At 41.4% G+C, this 18,845-nt stretch overlaps 1 protein-coding gene and 1 pseudogene across 2 annotated transcripts in view; both read left to right on the top strand.

The window, feature by feature from the left end:
- The window catches only part of ASAP1 (ArfGAP with SH3 domain, ankyrin repeat and PH domain 1), a 273,724-nt gene that overhangs the window by 182,670 nt on the left and 72,209 nt on the right, over nucleotides 1-18,845 (top strand). For both annotated transcript variants that reach the window (XM_065895628.1, XM_065895629.1), the window contains 4 exons: nucleotides 1,066-1,195; nucleotides 2,617-2,702; nucleotides 13,645-13,720; nucleotides 14,883-14,969. In XM_065895628.1, the coding sequence (XP_065751700.1) occupies nucleotides 1,066-1,195; nucleotides 2,617-2,702; nucleotides 13,645-13,720; nucleotides 14,883-14,969 (379 nt within the window). The remainder of the gene's footprint in view (nucleotides 1-1,065; nucleotides 1,196-2,616; nucleotides 2,703-13,644; nucleotides 13,721-14,882; nucleotides 14,970-18,845) is intronic.
- Nucleotides 5,934-6,174, top strand: LOC136137319 (SNRPN upstream reading frame protein-like; annotated as a pseudogene).

Here is an 18,845-nt window from a genome sequence, read left to right as displayed (position 1 = left end):
TGCTTTCTTCCCACCCACACCAGTGGAGAGAGAGCTGAGGTTTATTCTCCTTCTGGTAAAATCCCTGCCTTCACACCCATTTAACCTCCAAGGTGGTGTGATGAAAAGAGTTGCTTAGGTATGGCACGAGGGTATTGTAGTGAATCCCAGCCAGGTCTGTAGGTTTTCCATTGGGTCGATGGCTTGATTTTCCACTGTGTTTGTATGTAGACAAGGATATTGGCTTTCTTTGGGGTTTGATATCCTACCCCACAATTTAAAAGAAGACTTGAAGGCTAAATCAGTCTTTGCTTTCACAACTAGAAATTATAGGCTCTTTCTGAAATTATAAGTCTGCTTTCTAATTAAATGGATTTTCAGAAAAAGGGCTGTGACCCCTGGTGTTAATACCAAAGTATCAAATGTCATAGCCAAGCATTAGCCTCGGGTACCGTAGGTTTAATGTGGTCCCTCCCTCTTATTTCCCTGGTTGCTTCCCAGCTGAAGAACATTTTCATAGCATTCCAAATTATAGATTAGGATTTCTTCTAAATCCTTATTTTGTACAATCCAGTGCCAGGTGGTTGAATGATTAAAACGTTACTGCGGTATGAAAACAGCCTAAGTTTAGAGAAATATTGGAAATTGCTTTTGACTAATTTACATGCATGTCTACAAAGACCCATTATCTACTTTGTCTTGAATTAACTCTTAAATCTCAATCTTTTGATAATCAAGATATGCCTCAGGCCTCCAACCTTCTGATTCTTTTTCATCGTAAGGTGCCTTACTCTAGAAAAAGTAAACTGTCAAAATTACTTGATGCCAACCAAAATATAAGAGAATTTATATGAATCCATTCATGTGGGAGATCAGAGTTAAAATGTAGGAAGTCTCCTTGGTGAAGATCCATGCAATGTGTTGATTCTCTTTGAACTTAGATTTTCACTTTTGATCGATGCTATCCATTTAAGAGTTCCTGCCTCCTAACTCTGGTAATTAAGAAATAATCAAGTGGCTCCCATTAAAGGAAGGACATGAGTGTGGTGTTTTTGTTTTTAATGATGGCACCTGCTTTCATTACAGTACAAAAATTGAGAAGGAGAAAAGGGAGCATGCCAAACAGCACGGGATGATCCGCACGGAGATCACCGGAGCTGAGATCGCAGAAGAAATGGAGAAGGAGAGGCGCCTCTTTCAGCTCCAAATGTGCGAAGTAAGAGCAGACTTTTCAGCCCTTTGCCTAGAATTTAATTAACTGTCATCCTTCCTGCTAGTCAGCAGTCTTTATGCTTAAATGCAGGCTGTGTTTGATGATTAGAGGAGGGGACTGTTTCTCAAGGACTCTAATCTCCACTTTTCTCCAAGCCTTTTGGGATCCGCCGTTTCACTGTTGTCTCATATTTTGAGCCTGGGTCCTATGGGGCTCTTTAAGCCAAAACAGGATTCTTTGGTGAGAACTTTACTATTGCTTGTGAGTGAGTGTGGAAAAACAATTTTGGTGAGGGGTAACACTGGTGAATATTAAGTTTTACTGGTACAGATGTACAGCATGTTGCTTTTTTTTTAACCATGTGTCCAAGTTTGAATGAAAACTTGAAGTAGTGATTAAAGTCTGAGCTAATGAAAAAAATAAATGCAACATAAAGCATGTTGCCTTAGACTTAGAGCAGTGGTTCTCAAACGGGGTTCCCATTGGCATTCCCTGACCTAGAGACCAACCCATTCTGATGCTGAGTAATGGAATTCCTTTTGCAGTTTTCAGAAGATATTAAAGGGTCTAGAATTTCCTCAGTTTCAAGTTTTTCTTCCCTAATTTTTTTTTTCTTTATTTCCACCCCCCCCGCATTATTACCCTTTGGCTCCTTGAACTTGTCTGTTTGTGAACACTTCCATGCAGTAAAACAAGTTAACAAGAAACAAACAATATCAGGGCTTCCCTGGTGGCACAATGGTTGAGAGTCCGCCTGCCGATGCAGGGGACACGGGTTCGTGCCCCGGTCCAGGAAGATCCCACATGCCGCGGAGCGGCTGGGCCCGTGAGCCATGGCCGCTGAGCCTGCGTGTCCGGAGCCTGTGCTCCGCAACGGGAGAGGCCACAACAGTGAGAGGCCCGCGTACCAAAAAAAAAAAAAAAACAAACAAACAATATCAACAGAAAATCTTGGCCAGTTGTGAAAATCAGAGCCAGTAGTGTTTAGTGCATAAACTAATAATGCTTTTTTTTTTTCTTTCACTTTTTAGTAGCAAAAGTACTTTCCAATTCACCTCCGTGGTCTGGAAGTTTTAGTATCTTACAAGCATATCCCTTAAAGAGAATGCCATCTGTCTTTCAATCCATCTTTCAGGTTTTGACCACGTGAACTATGAGTTTGAGATCCACTGCACACTGGGGGGAGATAATCAATTATTCCAGAATGTTTTGCTGTGCTTGCTTTCTGCTTGTCTAGTAAACTAATCTTAAGCATCTATAAAATGCTAACACGCTGATCCGTTTGCTTGGTACACTTGTGACTGTGTCAAATTAGCATTCCCTAAGTTGAGCTCACACTGTCTGGCGGCAGCTGAGCCTCAGTAACTCACACTGATTAACGACTGGTAATCTGATCAACGCACAACTCTGTTTTATTTCCGCAGTATCTCATTAAAGTTAACGAAATCAAGACCAAAAAGGGTGTGGATCTGCTGCAGAATCTGATAAAGTATTACCACGCACAGTGCAAGTAAGTGGACTGTTGCAGTCATGATTATTAGCCCAAGTGAGGTCCCCTTCACTTGTTCGTTTTCTTAATTCTTTCCTTTCTGGTCTTCATTTGGTCCCTGTATATAGCTGTGTAATGACCTTCCACAGCCAAACGATAAGAAATGGTTTTGTCTTCCATCTTCAGCATTTTCTAGAAATCATTAACTCAAATTAATGTAACTGTTCAGCTCCTCTAAATACTGTCTTACAAATGCTAACTTCGGCCTTGACAGCCTGTGGAGCTGTTGTCACAAATGCGCTGGACTGTCATTTTGTCACTGAAGAGGCCTTTCTAGGAACTCCCTCCCCTGCTTACTTGGCATTTTACCTATTACTGGGTCATTTGTACCACATATTCCTACTTGGGATTGTTTTTTTCGTCATCCAAGTTAAGTGAAGTTAAATACTTTGGACATTAGCAATACTTGGTATTTATACTTGGATTCCTGTGTAGTTGCTGGTGTGTTTTGAGAGACATCCATTGTTCTACACCGGCACCGTTTTTGCTTATGTTGCAGGGCTACCTTTTTACTATGCTTGACATTCTGTGTCACCACATTTGCTTAGTTTACTTCTTGCTCACTTACTGGATTAGCTTTCATTGGTTTTATTGTAGAATTTTTGTCTGAAAATATGCCGGTTACCATTCAAGTCTGTATTGAGTCAGTGGAAGTTACAGAGAACAGAGTGCAAGGACTTTCCAAAGTGGTCCTGACAGCTCTCATAGTTATTTATAAGTAGAATACTGTAAAGGTCATTAGCACTAGGTAAAATGCTCACTCTCCAAAAAGTTAAAATTTATCATTTCCTTTGGTCAGCTCTCTTAATTCTTTTCGATAATGTTGTATCTAGGAGGATCTTCATGGTGAATGGCAACATTCAAGGGGGCTAGCATTAATGTGATGGGAAAAGCACCAGGCTTGAGTCAGGCAGATAGACGAGTTCAAATCCTGGCTCTGCGGCCGGGTAACCATGTGACCTTTGTCAGGTGCATCTCTAAACCTCAGTATCCTCATCTGTCAGGTGGGGTTAAGGTTCATAGTAGACCCTCCTTGGGTTTTGCAAAGATGTGAGAATTAAGTGAGATAATGCATAGGGACTGCCTCACCCAGTGCCTGCTGCACTGTGCCTGTTTGCTGCTGGGATGGTTCTAAGTGGCACTAAAAATCATTCATTCACATATTTTATTATACAGGATTGTTTCTCTTCAGGAAGATCAAACTTTTAATGATCAACTTGTTATTTACATAACTTTGATTTTACTTTTTTCCTCTTTTCAAAGTAAATTCCGCCTTGTATAAAACTTTCAGATATGTATAAAAGTAATTAGTGAAGTAGAAATATTTTCACATTTGTAATTTTGCTTGTGGAAGCCTCATACTGACGACCTGGACTAACCTTTGCCTTCATAGTATAGCAGGTGCTTGTGACACTTTGAAACGTGTGGTGGTGGTCCCTGATTTTAGTTTAGGGTGGAATTTTTCATCTTTCATCAGTTTCAGTTTTCCTAGAATATTTTGAAACTTTTACAGAAATAAGTGAATCTCTTTGTCTTCTCAATTACTACAACACTAGAGCAGCAAGTCTGATTTTAGAAATCTCTTTTGATTTCAAAATCTCTGAGGAGGATTTAACCTACACAAACATGAGTTTTCCAAAAAAGATGTTTTGTAAACTAGAGACATATTAACCTTTGTTGGTAAAGGTGAAAAGAAGAGCATCCTCCCTTGATTCTTGGCTTTTTCCCTTTCCACAAATATTTATTACTCTCTTAACAGAGGCCAGGTACTTTTCTAGGTTCTGGGGTTCAGAGATGAAACAAGGCTTCTGCCTATGGGAGTTAACTGTCTGGTATAGGAAGTAAGTCAGGTCCATCAATAATCATAATGGGGCTGGAAAGTGACTGATAACACAGGGCATCAAGAGAAGGAGAGACTTCTGGCGACGGAGACTACAGAGGGCTCCTTAAAGGAGGTTGTGGCACTTGGAATTGGACTTGGAGGATGGCTGGCATTTGGGCACTGGAATCTGGTAGAAGCATCTACCCTAGGGCAGAGAAAGATCAGCAGAAGGAAACCCTACACGCTGAGAACTTCTTGCAGGGAGAGAGATTCAAAGACATCCAGTAGTAGAACTGGGTTATAATGTAATTCAACCCCAGCTGCCCCAGGTTGAGCCGCAAGGATGCCATCACAGCGAGAAACCAGTGTACCTTTCTTCTGAGGACTACTCTTATTCTTTCCTACTTCAGTCAGTCTCTCCAAACTCTTTATAGATGTGTAGTGGACCTGTAAAGCATCCTCTACTTAGATTTAAAAAGAGAAATTTCATATTCTGAGAACTTATTCCAGTTCCCAAAATGATTTTCAATACATAGTAGTCAGGTGGAGCTCAAGAATGAATTTGCTCCAGTAATCTCTCGTGTACTCATAGTACCTCAGCGGGGATACAGCTGCTACAGCAGAAAAATAAGAGGGCGCAGGAAAGAAGAGCTTTTGTCACCCATTTCAGCTCACCCCACCAGTTACTCCTCACTTTCAGACATGAACATTGTCAGTAACATGCTGCTTTCAAAACAAACACATTATTCTACTGCTCACCCACTCCTTTTACCACTTGGTGAGTATCATTATGGTCTGCAGACTCGAGAGCACTTACAAACATTACTTTACCATCCTTCATCTTGCAGATAATAACAGCTAGCGTTTATAAGAGCAACCAGGAAACTGTAGCTCAGAAAAGATCAGTAACCTGCCCAAGGTCACAGTCATTCACTTAAAAGATGCTCAATAAATATGTGTCAAAACAGACAAAATAGAAGAAACCGAGGAAAAAAAGAAAATGGACTTCGAAGGTAAAAGCTTCTGTGAGTGAAAGGACACTGGTAAGCAAGTGAGAGGACAACCACAGAAGGGGAGAAAATATTTGTAAATCATTTATCTGATAAGGGTGTAGTGTCCAGGATATATAAAGAACCCTTACAGCTCAACAACAAAGAGATAAACAACTCAATTTAAAAACGGGCAAAGAGTTCAAATAGCCAGTTCTCCCAAAAAGATATACAAATGGCCAGAAAGCTCATGATTAAATGCTCCGCATCATTAGTCGTTAGGGAAGTGCAAATCAAAAGCAAGGTGTAATGCCGCATCACACCCACTAGGGGGACCGTAATTAAAAACAGCAGTGGTGGAGTGGTGAGGCCAGTGGCACGATGGAGTGAGTCAGGGAGTGCTTACTCCTGAGATGGGCTACAGGGCAGCACGTTCCAGAGGTGGACGTCCATGTCAGATGTAGGAGGACAGCCTCACTGAGCCGCCAGGAGAGTCAGCTGTACCCGAGGGGATCTCAGCAGCGGCAGCCAGTATGTGCTGTGTTTCCAGGCAGAACTGAGACAGGCACTCTTAGCTGAGACACCAGGAGGGGGTTGCAGGGTTACTGGAATACCCAGGTAGCTGTTCCAAGAGAAGAAAAGAAAAAACAGCCAACAATATAATGAAGCTGTTATCATGAAAAAACAAAACAGTAACATAACAGAAAATAAGTCTTGATGGAAAAGTGGAGAAATTGGAACCCTCAGTACATTGTTATAGAAATGTAAATGGGGGGCAACTACTTTGGAAAACAATCTGTCAGTTCCTCAAAAAGTTTAAATGTAGAGTTATGTGTCCTAGCAGTTCCACTCCTAGGTGTATACCCAAGATAATTGAAAACAAGTGTTTAATAAAAATGCGTTTGTGAATGCTTATAGCCCCATTATCTCCAATAGCCAAAATGTGGAAACACCCAAATATCCATCAACTGATGAATGGAGAAACAAAATATTGTGTAGCCATAAAAGGGAATGAAGCAGAAACCATAAACAAGACGAAAAGACAACCCTCAGAATGGGAGAAAATATTTGCAAACGAAGCAAGTGACAAAGGTTTAATCTCCATAATATACAAGCAGCTCATGCAGCTCAATATCAAAAAAACAAACAACCCAATCCAAAAATGGGTGGAAGACCTAAATAGACTTTTCTCTGAAGTAGACATACAGATGGCCAACAAACACATGAAAAGATGCTCAACATCACTAATCATTAGAGAAATGCAAATCAAAACCACAATGAAGTATCACCTCACACGGGTCAGAATGGCCATCATCAAAACATCTACAAACAGTAAATGCTCGAGAGGGTGTGGAGAAAAGGGAACCCTCCTGCGTTGTTGGTGGGAATGTAAATTGATACAGCCACTATGGTGAGCAGTACGGAGGTTCCTTAAAAAACTAAAAATAGAACTACCATATGACCCAGCAATCCCACTACTGGGCATATACCCTGAGAAAACCATAACTCAAAAAGAGTCATGTACCAAAATGTTCATTGCGCCTCTATTTACAATAGCCAGGACAAGGAAGCAACTAAAGCAACAAAATGTCCATCGACAGATGAAAGGATAAAGAAGATGTGGCACATACATACAGTGGAATATTACTGAGCCATAAAAGGGAACGAAACTGAGTTATTTGTAATGAGGTGGATGGACCTAGAGTCTATCATAGAGAGTGAAGTAAGTCAGAAAAAGAAAAATAAATAACGGTGTGCTAATGCACATACATGAAATCTAAAAAAAAGGTACTGATGAACCTAGTGGCAGTGCAGGAGTAAAGACACAGACGTAGAGAACAGACTTGAGGACACAGCAGGGGAAGGGGAAGCTGGGACTAAGTGAGAGAGTGGCATGGACACATACACACTACCAAATGTAGAATGGATGGCTAGTGGGAAGCGGCTGCATAGCACAGGGAGATCAGCCCAATGCTTTGTGACGACCTAGAGGGATGGGTTAGGGAGGGTAGGAGGGAGGCTCAAGAGGGAGGGGATATGGGGGTATATGTATACATATAGCTGATTCACTTTGTTGTACAGCAGAAACTAACACAACGTTGAAAAGCAATTATATACTCCAATAAAGGTATTTTTTTTAAAAAAGGGAATGAAGCATTGATACCCGCTACAACGTGGATTAGTATTTAAAACATTATTCTAAACAACAGGGATTTATCATATAACACAGGGAACTATATTCAATGTCTTGTAATAACCCATAATGGAAAAGAATCTGAAAAAGGATTTTATATGTATATGTATAACTGAATCACTTTGCTGTACATGTGAAAGTAACACAATATTGTAAATCAGCTATACTTGTTTTTTTAAAAAAGTTTTTCTAAGTGAAAGGAGCCAGAGCAAAAGATTGATTACATATGGTATGATTTCATTGAAGTGAATGTCCAGAAGAGGCAAGTCCTTTGAGACCGAAAGTGGATTGTTGTTTGCTGGCGGGTAGAAGAAGAGCGAAATTAGGAGTCACTGCTAACGGGCACAGTATATCTTTTTGGTCTGGGGGAAATGTCCTGGAATTAGATAGTGGTTGCACAACACAGCGCATATACTAAAAACTACTGAACTGTACACTTTAAAATGGTGAATTTTATGTTACATGAATTTTGTCTTTTTTTTTTTTAGTAAAAAATACAACAGAACAAAACAAAGGTTCTTAGATTCTTAATTAGTCCTTACACTACCCTTGTGCGTTCAAGTTTCTTAAATACCACAGGACATACACAGAATGGATCTGGGAGAAAATGTTCCTGTTACCTAGACAGCTGGAAGTCAGCACCTGACTTAGTCTAAGCCTGAAGCTTGGAAATCAGTTTTTCATAAGGGGTTGATGGTTGAATTGTTAAGAGGTTACTTTTTAAAAATTTTGCTTTATAGTTTAATTTGTTTTATAAAACCATACTCTCTGATGTTCCAGGGCATCCTGACTTCTTTTTTTTCTTAATTTAATTTATTTATTTTTGGCCACGTTGGGTCTTTGTTGCTGCATGCGGGCTTTCTCTAGTTGCAGCGAGCAGGGGCTACTCTTCGTTGCGGTGCACGGGCTTCTCATTGCTGTGGCTTCTCTTGTTGCAGAGCACTGGCTCTAAGCACGTGGACTTCAGTAGTTGCGGCTCATGGGCTCAGTAGTTGTGGCTAAAGGGCTCTAGAGTGCAGGCTCAGTAGTTGGGGCCCATGCGGGCTTAGTTGCTCTGCGGCATGTGGGATCTTCCCGGACCTGGGCTCGAACTCGTGTCCCCTGCATCGGCAGGCGGATTCTTAACCACTGCGCCACCAAGGAAGCCCCCTAACTTCTTTTGAAAATAATATAATGCTCTCTGAATCTTTCAGCTTTTGGCCAAGTAATACCTCTTCCTAAGCCAAGCAGAACATGTGATAAAGGGGTATCAGGGAGACTTTCTGGTCTCTCTTTCTTTTAAATTAAAAGCAGGACGAATATAGTGTTTTCCTTCCCCATCATTGCTTAGAGTGACTTAAGAAGGAAGTGAAGTACGTAGCAACTCTCTCAGGATGGAGAAGGTTCTTGTTTGTTCTAAGCAGGATGTGTCCTGCCTGATGGTGGGTGACAGTGTCAGACACTCCTGAGCTTGCTTTCTGCAGCTGGGAGGTGTGTTCCAGCTCGTCAGTGTAAATGTGAGGGTCACTCCTCCCATCCGTTGGCAGCTTATCTTATTCTGGCGCCCAATGTCATTAAAATATGGTCATATTTCTTTCAAGCTGCTTCTTTAAAAAGTGAACCAGTCCTGCTGTGTCCCTAAGGTGAGAGAAACGATGAAGCCCATTTCACTGGCCAGTGGCCGGCATGTATTGAGCTGCTTTTCTGTGCCTGGCATTTTAAAAACATTTTCCAGTGCTCACAAGAACTCTCCAAGGTCCATGCGATTCTCTCCATTTCCTGTATAAGGACACTGTGGCACAGGGCTCCAGAGATTATGCAGTTATTCAGTGGGAGAGCCAGGATTTGGAGCCAGATCGGTCTTGTTTTTTAATTACCTTTGCTCTAGAGATCAGAAGACTTATACTCAAATCCCAGCTCTGCACTCAGTGACTAGATGACCCTAGACAACCCACTTGACCTCTCTGGGACTGTTTTCCTTATCTGTCTTACAGGTTAATAATAATAATTACCTTCTTTTGTTAGACGGTAATGAGACCTTTAAAAGGAGTATTCCGTGAATTATGTAGGCGTCATGGTGAGTGACCGGCACAGAGTAAATACTCAGTAAATACCTCCCAGCTGCCATTATTATTACTGCATCATCGCCTGTTTTCCAAATTATTTCAGTAATTTACGGAGAAATTGGCCAAGGGACAAGTGGGATGTCATGAGGTAATTTCCCCTTTTGTTGGCAAAGCGTCCACTTTCAGGTTGAGTCATATGTCATCAGAACTGACACCTGTGCTTCCCTTTTCAGTGAACAGAACACTTTATCTGTAATAGCTCATCTGATGCCCCTGGAAGCTAGAAAATGTCCACATTTGGAGATAAGCATGCCCGTAGTCAGACAAGGTCAATGACCTGCCTGAGGTTATACATACGGTCAAGTTTAGAGCCAAAGTACGGTATGCTTTATGACTCCTAAGCCCATGCACTTCCACTGAACCAGAACCAGCTCAAAGAGAGGGAGGAAGGGAACAGAGAAGCGGGTGCCCCCAGTGGGAGGTTGTGGCTTTGAGTCCCGGCTGGCCAGTAGGTGGGAGAATCAAGCATGGGTGGGGGCCAGGGGCTCCCCAGAGGGACGGTGCGGTTGGCAGCCTGTTGGCCTTTGTGGCATCGCTAAGGACTGGCAGGTGTGTTGTTGCCCTGCAATCCCCCAGCCCCGCTCCTGCTTCCCACACAACGCTAGACGTTGGCCCTAAAATAACCATCTGAGAGGGGCTCTACTCAGCCTGTTCTCCCAGGCTAAGTGTCGATTTTTAAATTTTGTCCTGCCTGAGTAACATATGATCTTTTTTTAGAAAATGTTTAGAAAATGGAGTTAATGAAAAAGGGGGGGAGAAAAAAACATAATCTCAGAAGATTACTGGATTTACATATATGATTTGTTTTGTTTACAAAAATGGATCATACCATAGATTAAAATAATTCTTCATTGCACTGAGTTTTCTTGTAATGTTTGGAAGAATTTAACTATAGGCAAATCGACTTTTTGCGTCTTTCTTCTGCCTTTTAATTGTTAGGAATTTGCCCCCGCTTCCAGTTTGCTTTCACTGCTGGTAGAGAACTTCCCATTTTTATCAACACCATCTCAAAGTAAAACAGTGCACTCTTTCTCCATCAAATGTATGTTTTAAATTATTTATTTATTTATTTATTATTTTTGGCTGTGTTGGGTCTTCGTTTCTGTGCGAGGGCTTTCTCTAGTTGTGGCGAGCGGGGGCCACTCTTCATCGCGGTGCGCGGGCCCCTCACTGTCGCGGCCTCTCTTGTTGCGGAGCACAGGCTCCAGACGCACAGGCTCAGTAGTCGTGGCTCACGGGCCCAGTTGCTCCGTGGCATGTGGGATCTTCCCGGACCAGGGCTCAAACCCGTGTCCCTTGCATTGGCAGGCGGATTCTCAACCACTGCACCACCAGAGAAGCCCTCAAATGTATGTTTTATAACATGCCTTGCATGCTGTTCAAATCTGTTTGCTTATTCTTGATGTCGAGCAGCACTGTCCAGTAGAACTTTCTGAAATGACGGAAGTGTTGATATTCTTTGTTGTCTCACATGGTACCCACCAGCCACGCTTAGCTACTGAGCACTTGACATGTGGCTGGTGAGACTTCATGAACTGGATTTGAAATTTACTTAATTTTAACTAAATTGGCTGCATGTGGCTAATGGAAAACACTGTATTGGAAAACACAGATCTAGAGCATTCTCGTTTAAACTCACTTTTTTTTTTAAACGTGATGATTAAATTCCCTCATGTTGAAAGTGAAAATGAAACACCTTTACAAAAATATCTTCGAAGAACCTGTATCCCTCTGAGAAAGAAGTAACTCCTTCCATGGTAAACCTCTGTGGCTGCAGGGAAGAAAAGCAACATTTACTGAGCACATCCTAACTGCCCAGCACCTTGCTGAGTCATTTTGTGTGTCTTATCTGTATTATTCATCCCATTTAATACCAGTAACACAGGCAGAAGTTTAGTGACTTACCAGCGTCACATAGAGGGTAAGTCCCAGAGCCGCAGCCTAGGCCATCATCATCTCATCCCAATGCCCTTGTTTTTCCTGTTGTAAGAAGTCCTGACAGCATCCATCAAGTGTTCTACTTTCAAGCCCTTTCTCCAGAAATTAAGTACAGTATCAGAGATTAAAATTAGTTTTGCTGTGGTTAACTTTTTAGCCATACTTCTGTGTCCTTGGCAGACACTCCTTCCTGGATGTAGAAGAGGCTGGTTCAGGTTAATGCTTTTGGATGGTCTGCTTTGTGCAGAACATTGTCAGCTGCTCTAGGGTTGCCACTTAGGCCTGGGCACAAGCAAGTGCTCAAAGATGCCATCCCCTTGACTAGAAAGGCTGGGGAAAGCCGCCTGGGGAGGTAGCAGCTGAGCTGAGCCAGGATAGAATGAGAGAGTTTGGTAGGCACGTAATAGTGGGGAAGGGCATTTCAGGCAACGGGAACAGCATATGCGAAGGCTGGGGGAGCAACTGGAAATAATGGAGCATGGCAGGAGGCCAGAGTTTTTAAGGGGAAAATGGTAGGAGATAAAAACCAGAAAGATATTCAGGGGCCAGAACATAGAAGTTACTCAATTTTGTACCAAGAAGTTCAACTTTCATCCCTAAAGGCAGTGATAAAAACCTGAATGTTTGTAGATGAGAATTTACATGTAGCTTGATTACATGAAACCCTTATTTCAGTAAGGGTTCTCTGCTAAAGATGTGAACCTTAAAAAATTTTGGAACTTGTAGAATTTCACTAATCACTTTGAAGGCCACTTCTGACAAGGATGTATTGTTACCATTGAGTGTACATATTAAGCTGGAAAGATATACAAGGATCCCAAAATGTGCCCTCAAAATTCTTAGTCGTGCTTCATTCTTACCTTCTAAGTGAGCATCTGCTGCTCTGTGCTGGGCCCATTATGATGTGGGGATGAGAGACTGTCCTTGTCCTCAAGGACCTCTTCCTTTCCTGGGGAGAGAGCAGCGCAGGTAACGCGCATTAAGAAATAATCTGCCACGGAGGTTAAAGAAGCTTCCAACAGGGTGGAGGACATTCTGAACACAGACACAAACAGGGCTCCTGAGTGGAAGCGCTCAGACAAGAAATCGCGTCACTTGGTAGTGAGAGCACGGGTGTCGGCACCTGGACCTGATCCCACTTATGACACTTACTAGTTGCGTCAGCAGCTTGGGCAAGTTCCGCCCTCGCTCTGGGCCTCAGCTCCTCCTTCGGGATGGAGGAGAGACTTGAGGTACTTACCCGCTCGTTCGGGTTGCTGTGAGGGTGTAGATGAAATGTGGCGTCAGGTGATGGTCGCTCAGCAGATGTCAGTGCTTGTTGCCGGTTCAGGGTGAGATGACACCCCCTTCTTAACGTGTGTGGTGGGAGAGCACTTTCCGAATCCGTAGTCCGTACCACTGATTCAGCATCCTGTGTTTCAAGTGTGTAGGGACCCAGGGATCTTTTGGAAACTGGAAGAACCCTTGCTGACTGTCCTCTGGCCTTTATTTCTCTCGTTAGTATCCAGTCAGACTTCAAGATATTCCACTGGCAAACGTGTCTCTCTGTCTCTTTCAAATTCAAATATGGCACAACCAGGAAGAATTGTTCTGTGTATGACTCAGTGGGTTGGAGATGTATGTAGCTGTTATCTGCAGTGTCCGTGTGACACCTGCTAGCACATGTCAAATTGTGCCTGTAGTTTGTTTATTGGTACATCTTTATAAAATACTGAAATTAGTTTTATAAGTGTTTCGTATAGATATATGGGTAGAGAGTAAATACGTATTCATGAAAATTTTCAGATTTTTCAGGTAATTATGGTTCATTTCTCTTTTCATACTACTGATAAATTTCTGATGTTTTCCATTGTAGTTTCTTTCAAGATGGCTTGAAGACAGCTGATAAATTGAAACAGTACATTGAAAAACTGGCTGCTGATTTATATAATGTAAGTTCTTTACAAAATACCTGCACTTTAGCTTGCTGTTATAGATAAATATCAGTAAATCTGAAATCTGTATTAGAAGAGCATTAAAGAAAAAAGAAGGCAAGGTGAAGTGATGTGTCAGCATAAATGTTGTTTTGTGGTTTGTTTTGTTTTGTTTTTCTGGTTTAACTCAGAGATCATCACTTGTCAGATATTCCAGAGTAGTTTCTGGGACATAGGTGGAGCAGGGCAGGGAGTAGATGGATAGCCATTGGTTCTGATTGGCTCTCCGTGCTGGGTTCAGTAGCATCACATATGAGTGCCCTTTGGTCAGGAAATTTTTATCCTGAAAGGAAAAAAATTAAGTGACTGTCTCTGAGTAAGCAGGTTTATGAATTTTTTTTTTGCTTGCTTGTTGGTTTTATATTTCCTCTCCTTTTTTTCCCCTACTATCTAGGTTTTGCTTGTAGAATAGGAAAATCAAGAGGAAAACTTTCTTGAGAAAAAAACTACTTGCATATGAGAAATCTCAAGTTTGTTCTTCGTGAACCACTTGGCAGTGAATAATATTAAAAGTATATATTTTAGGAGTCTAACTGTTGATACATGTGTTCAAATAAGGTTTTAGAGTTACACATGATACCTTATATTCTAATAGAACTTTTCTGATTTTTCTTTGAAAAGTTAACGTGGTTCAGGTTGCAGTTAAGTTCCAAGTGATAAATAAGAAAGGCAGCACCAATCCCTTCCCTTCATGTAAACTTTCATACATGCGTTAGCTCTTGGGATTCTGGCCATTCTTAGGATTGTCTTCCGTCCCATTCAGTCACACCACGGTATTGATATTTCCACCGCCACCCTTTGAAATACCAGAAGCAAATAACTCAATGTTATTTCTTAACCTTTGTTTAAAATAGTCCTTCAGAGCTAATTGTCTAGCCTAGATGTATTATTTAATAAGGAAGCATGTTGCATTATTCACTAATTTCAAAACTCGCTGGTACTTTAAGAAGATGAGAAAATTGTGCCTCTCATATCAAAAATGAGACCGTGTGAAGGACTTTAATAAGGAAATCGACTGTATAATTGAATAGTTTGATGAGTAGTATACATTTGGATGAATTAAAGTCTGCTCATAAATGTATAAGAGATAAGTGATAGAAGAACTGTTTTTCTCTCACAGATAAAACAGACCCAGGATGAAGAAAAGAAACAGCTGACTGCACTCCGAGACTTAATAAAATCCTCCCTTCAACTTGATCAGAAAGAAGTAGGTGATCTGTGTGTGTTTCCAGCAGGGCTAACCGTGTAAGCAGGGCCGCTTGTGATAGCCTTTGTGTTTCCTGATCTGCAGAACAAGCATAGTGAGAACTTCCTGCCAGGGGGGTGGGAGGGGGCGCAGATGAGACATAAGACACAGTGCGTACCTATCGTACGAAACACAGTAGGAACGGTCTTTGGGGTCCTGTGCCCTCCTTATAAAAAAAGATAACCCTCACCCCCAACTCCATGACCAGGTTTTCCATCCTGCCTTTAAGGTGTGTACTTCAGAAGAACACCCTCCCAGGTGTTGATGTACATACCTCAGTTCCTCTTAGATCATCCCTGTTTTTCCAGACAGCCAAAAGGGGCTGTCTCATTTTGCCAGAGAAATAGAGAAATAATTTGATACAGATTTCTATAGAGGTTTTGCCCCACGGTTAGGAAAATTAAGGTTGAGATAGTCTTTGGATGCTGAAATGGAGTTATACGGTGCATGGTAGGTGTTAGATGAATGCAATACAAATGCTTAATTATTAATCTCATCTGTTCATTTGTTTGGTCAAACATCTAATGAATACTTACTGTGTGCTGGCAACTCTTCTAGGCATTAAGCTTGAGTCCCTTCCGTCAAGGATCTCATTGTCTAGTAGGTAATAGAGAGAGTCAGCCATGTGAACAAGTGGCCGGACCTAAAGCAGTATTGATGCTGTAAGACAGAGATTGGGAGGAGGTGTGCCGGGAGAGAGAGGAAACAAAGAGTCTCAGGAGTGAGAAGCTGCCCAGCACATTCAGCAGGCCACAGCAGCCTGGGGCAGGGTGGGTGGAGGAGTGAGAGATGCCGCTTCTGAGGTGAAAACCCAGACCGGATTGTGGAGAACTTTGCATGCACACTAAAGGGAATGGACTTCGTATGAAGGGTACATTAAATAGGGAGCACCGTTTGTTGCATGGGAGAAGGTAAACATTTGCCTGTTTATGTTACGAATTTATTATGGATTTAAGTGCAGTATTTAAATGCAATATTTAGTCATAATCACACAAAATACAGCATTTTTCGTACGTCATTTCCTCATCATATTATCTCACAATTGCAAACTATCTGTAAATCCCTAAAATTTCCAAAAGGGGTTCATGAGTCCAAGACAAAAACAAAGCAAACCCCCTCAAACATGGGAAGCCCTGCTCCAGCAACACGAATGTTAAAGCAATCTTGAGGGTTCTCTAGACTGAGTGATTATAGCCCTCTACCCTCCTGCCCCCCAGGAGGGGTACACGTTGGGTCTTCGTACAGCGAGAGGGGTCTGTAGCCCTGTGACGCTGAGCGCCTGCTGACCTGTGGGCAGGGAGGTGTGTAGTAGGCATCGGCGGGCAGGGAGGTATGTGGGCTGTGTACCCACGTACAGCAGAAACTAACACACCATTGTAAAGCAATTATACTCCAGTAAAGATGTAAAAAAAAATTATATAAGCACAATTAAATTATATTAAACAAAAGTAGTAAATTTTAAAAAAAGAATTTGAGCTCTAAGTAGGATCTTTGGATTTTTAGTAGAAACTGTTTTTAGGGTTGAAAATATTTTATTTTTAATGGTGCTATCCATAAATCATTCCAAAAACTTCATCTTTTTATTTGAGTCTCAGTAGCTCATAATAGTTTGCAAACTATCTGTGTTTTACTCATCTCTCCTTTCACAGTATCCAGTACATTGCCTGGCACCCCAGAACTACTCAATAAATGTTTAGTAAGATGAAACAGAAGGAATTTTTTGCCCACTCCATTCATACCTTACCTTAGAAATTTGAAGCTTCTATAAATAGAGGTTTAGTTTTAAATTGGATGCCAGAAACATTTATAACCCATTAAGTCAATGAGGGTGTTAATTGCTTGCAGTTTTAAAAGATTTGAGGTTTTACTCCTTAATAATGCATTTTATATGTTAATAAGGTTTTCTAATAAGAAAGTAAAGTAATTTGTACTGCTAATAGAGAATGGGAAATTGAACTAAAAAATAATACTGTAGTTTCATTCTATAGTTTACATCTCTTGGCTCACATCATGGATTTTTGCCAAGGTTTTAAGTTCACTATTTGAGTTTTAAATTGTTTACCTGAAGTGAGTTTCGCGTTTGCATTTCTCTTTCCTCAGTACACGTTGATTTCTATTGTGCTTTCAAAGGATTCAGACCGTATTTCATTCCTTCAGTTGTGTTTTATTTTGTTTACTTATTAAGTGTTACCAATTCTCCAAGGTTTATTTTCTCAAAAAAAGAGAATCCTCTTTTCATTTATCTGGAGTGCCCTGCTAAGCCCTCATTTCTCCAAGGACAGAGACGATCATTTGTGTGACTTTCTTAGGCCATAAAACTCATTACTAGTTAATTTAGGATTGTTGATGCTACCTCTGAATTACTGCTTCTTCCTGCTTGGTTTAGTGGAATAGGCTTCTGAGGTCAAAGCCTAGGCATCAGCCACTTTATCCACCTTTAAAACCACATTTGTCTGATATAAAGCAAGGTCTACTCAATCTGTTTGTTATTCAGAATTGAAAGTTAATTTAGGCTAGTAGTAAATATATGTAAGGAATGTCTTAGTAGTAAGTTTATAGAATAGAATAGTTTTCATAAGCTGTCAGCATCTGAATCCTTATTTTTTTTTAAAGGTAAGTATTTTTTTAACTTAGGCTTTCAACATTGTAAATTGACTATATTCCAGTAAAAATTATTTTTAAAAAACCCCAAAATTTAGGCTTTTATTTTAAAGGTTAGCAAACCAGTTAAGATGAGAAGGGCATACTTTTAAAGCGTTCAGACAGATAGGAATTATGTGGACAGATAAAGGGAAGTTTAGTTCAGAGAAAAGCGTTCCAAGGAAGAGAATTAACTTAATGAGAATTGATATCAAGGAGATTTTAGATTTTGCCTTTAATGTTCTGGAGAGGTATAGCTATGGCAAAGATCCCTAACTCCAGGTTGATAAGTGATTTTCATGTGATTTCATTGGGTTAAAGCAGGAGCTCTGTGGATTTCATTTATCCTGGCCTCTTACTTTGTCCCACGGCTCAGGCCTCTACCACCTGATCTAGTTTTTTATCCTGATTGTTCTTTATTAGTATTATGGCCACATTGCTGCCTCCTTGAAAAAACCCCATGTGTCACTACTATTGTATTGAGGGCTGTCACTAGAGGCACTGGTAGAGGCAGGCTATCTCTGCCTACTTGGTGTGTGGTACAGGTCCTTGGTCATAGTTCCATCCAGAAAGTACCTGTCAGGGAGGGCAGAGTGGGCCAAATTACTCTGAGTTCAAGGCTGTGGACCCTGGTTAAAAGTAAACACGGAGGGGAATTTTTCAAGATTCCTACGCCCCACTTCTCCCCAGGTGATTAAACTTGTCCAGTGAGATGTTTCAGCTGGAGGGAATCTGGCCAGTTAAAGGCAAAGAAATTACTCAGATTAAGAAAATGAATAGAGTTTGTAACCTCTTTCGTTTGAGTCAACTTGCCTGGTACAGCGTGCGCTTAGCTCTCGGCTGTACCTACACGAGAGAGCAGGACGGTGTGGGTTCCGAGGGGGAGCTTCCAGCTCTGAGGTGGGCTGTGTCCCAGTGTCCTCAGCATGTTCACCCCGCCTGGTTTTTAGGGAGTGTTCGGGGCGTGCTTTTGAACAGTGAACTCATCACGTGTAGAATAGCCGTACAGAGGTGCGCTGTCCTGCAGATTTTCCTGCAGCTATTATTGACATTAATATGCATTCACCGAGCACATGCTATTTGGTCCAGAGGATCCTGAATTCCAGAAAGAGGCCATCCTGGCCTGGAAGGCCGGCCGTGCACAAGCCGTCAGTAAATAATGGCTGCTTCAGCTTTCTGTCTCTTCACCATCGAGTT

Source organism: Phocoena phocoena, chromosome 17, assembly GCF_963924675.1.
Source record: "Phocoena phocoena chromosome 17, mPhoPho1.1, whole genome shotgun sequence".
Lineage (NCBI taxonomy): Eukaryota > Metazoa > Chordata > Mammalia > Artiodactyla > Phocoenidae > Phocoena > Phocoena phocoena.
This window is presented reverse-complemented; position numbering and strand designations above follow the sequence as displayed.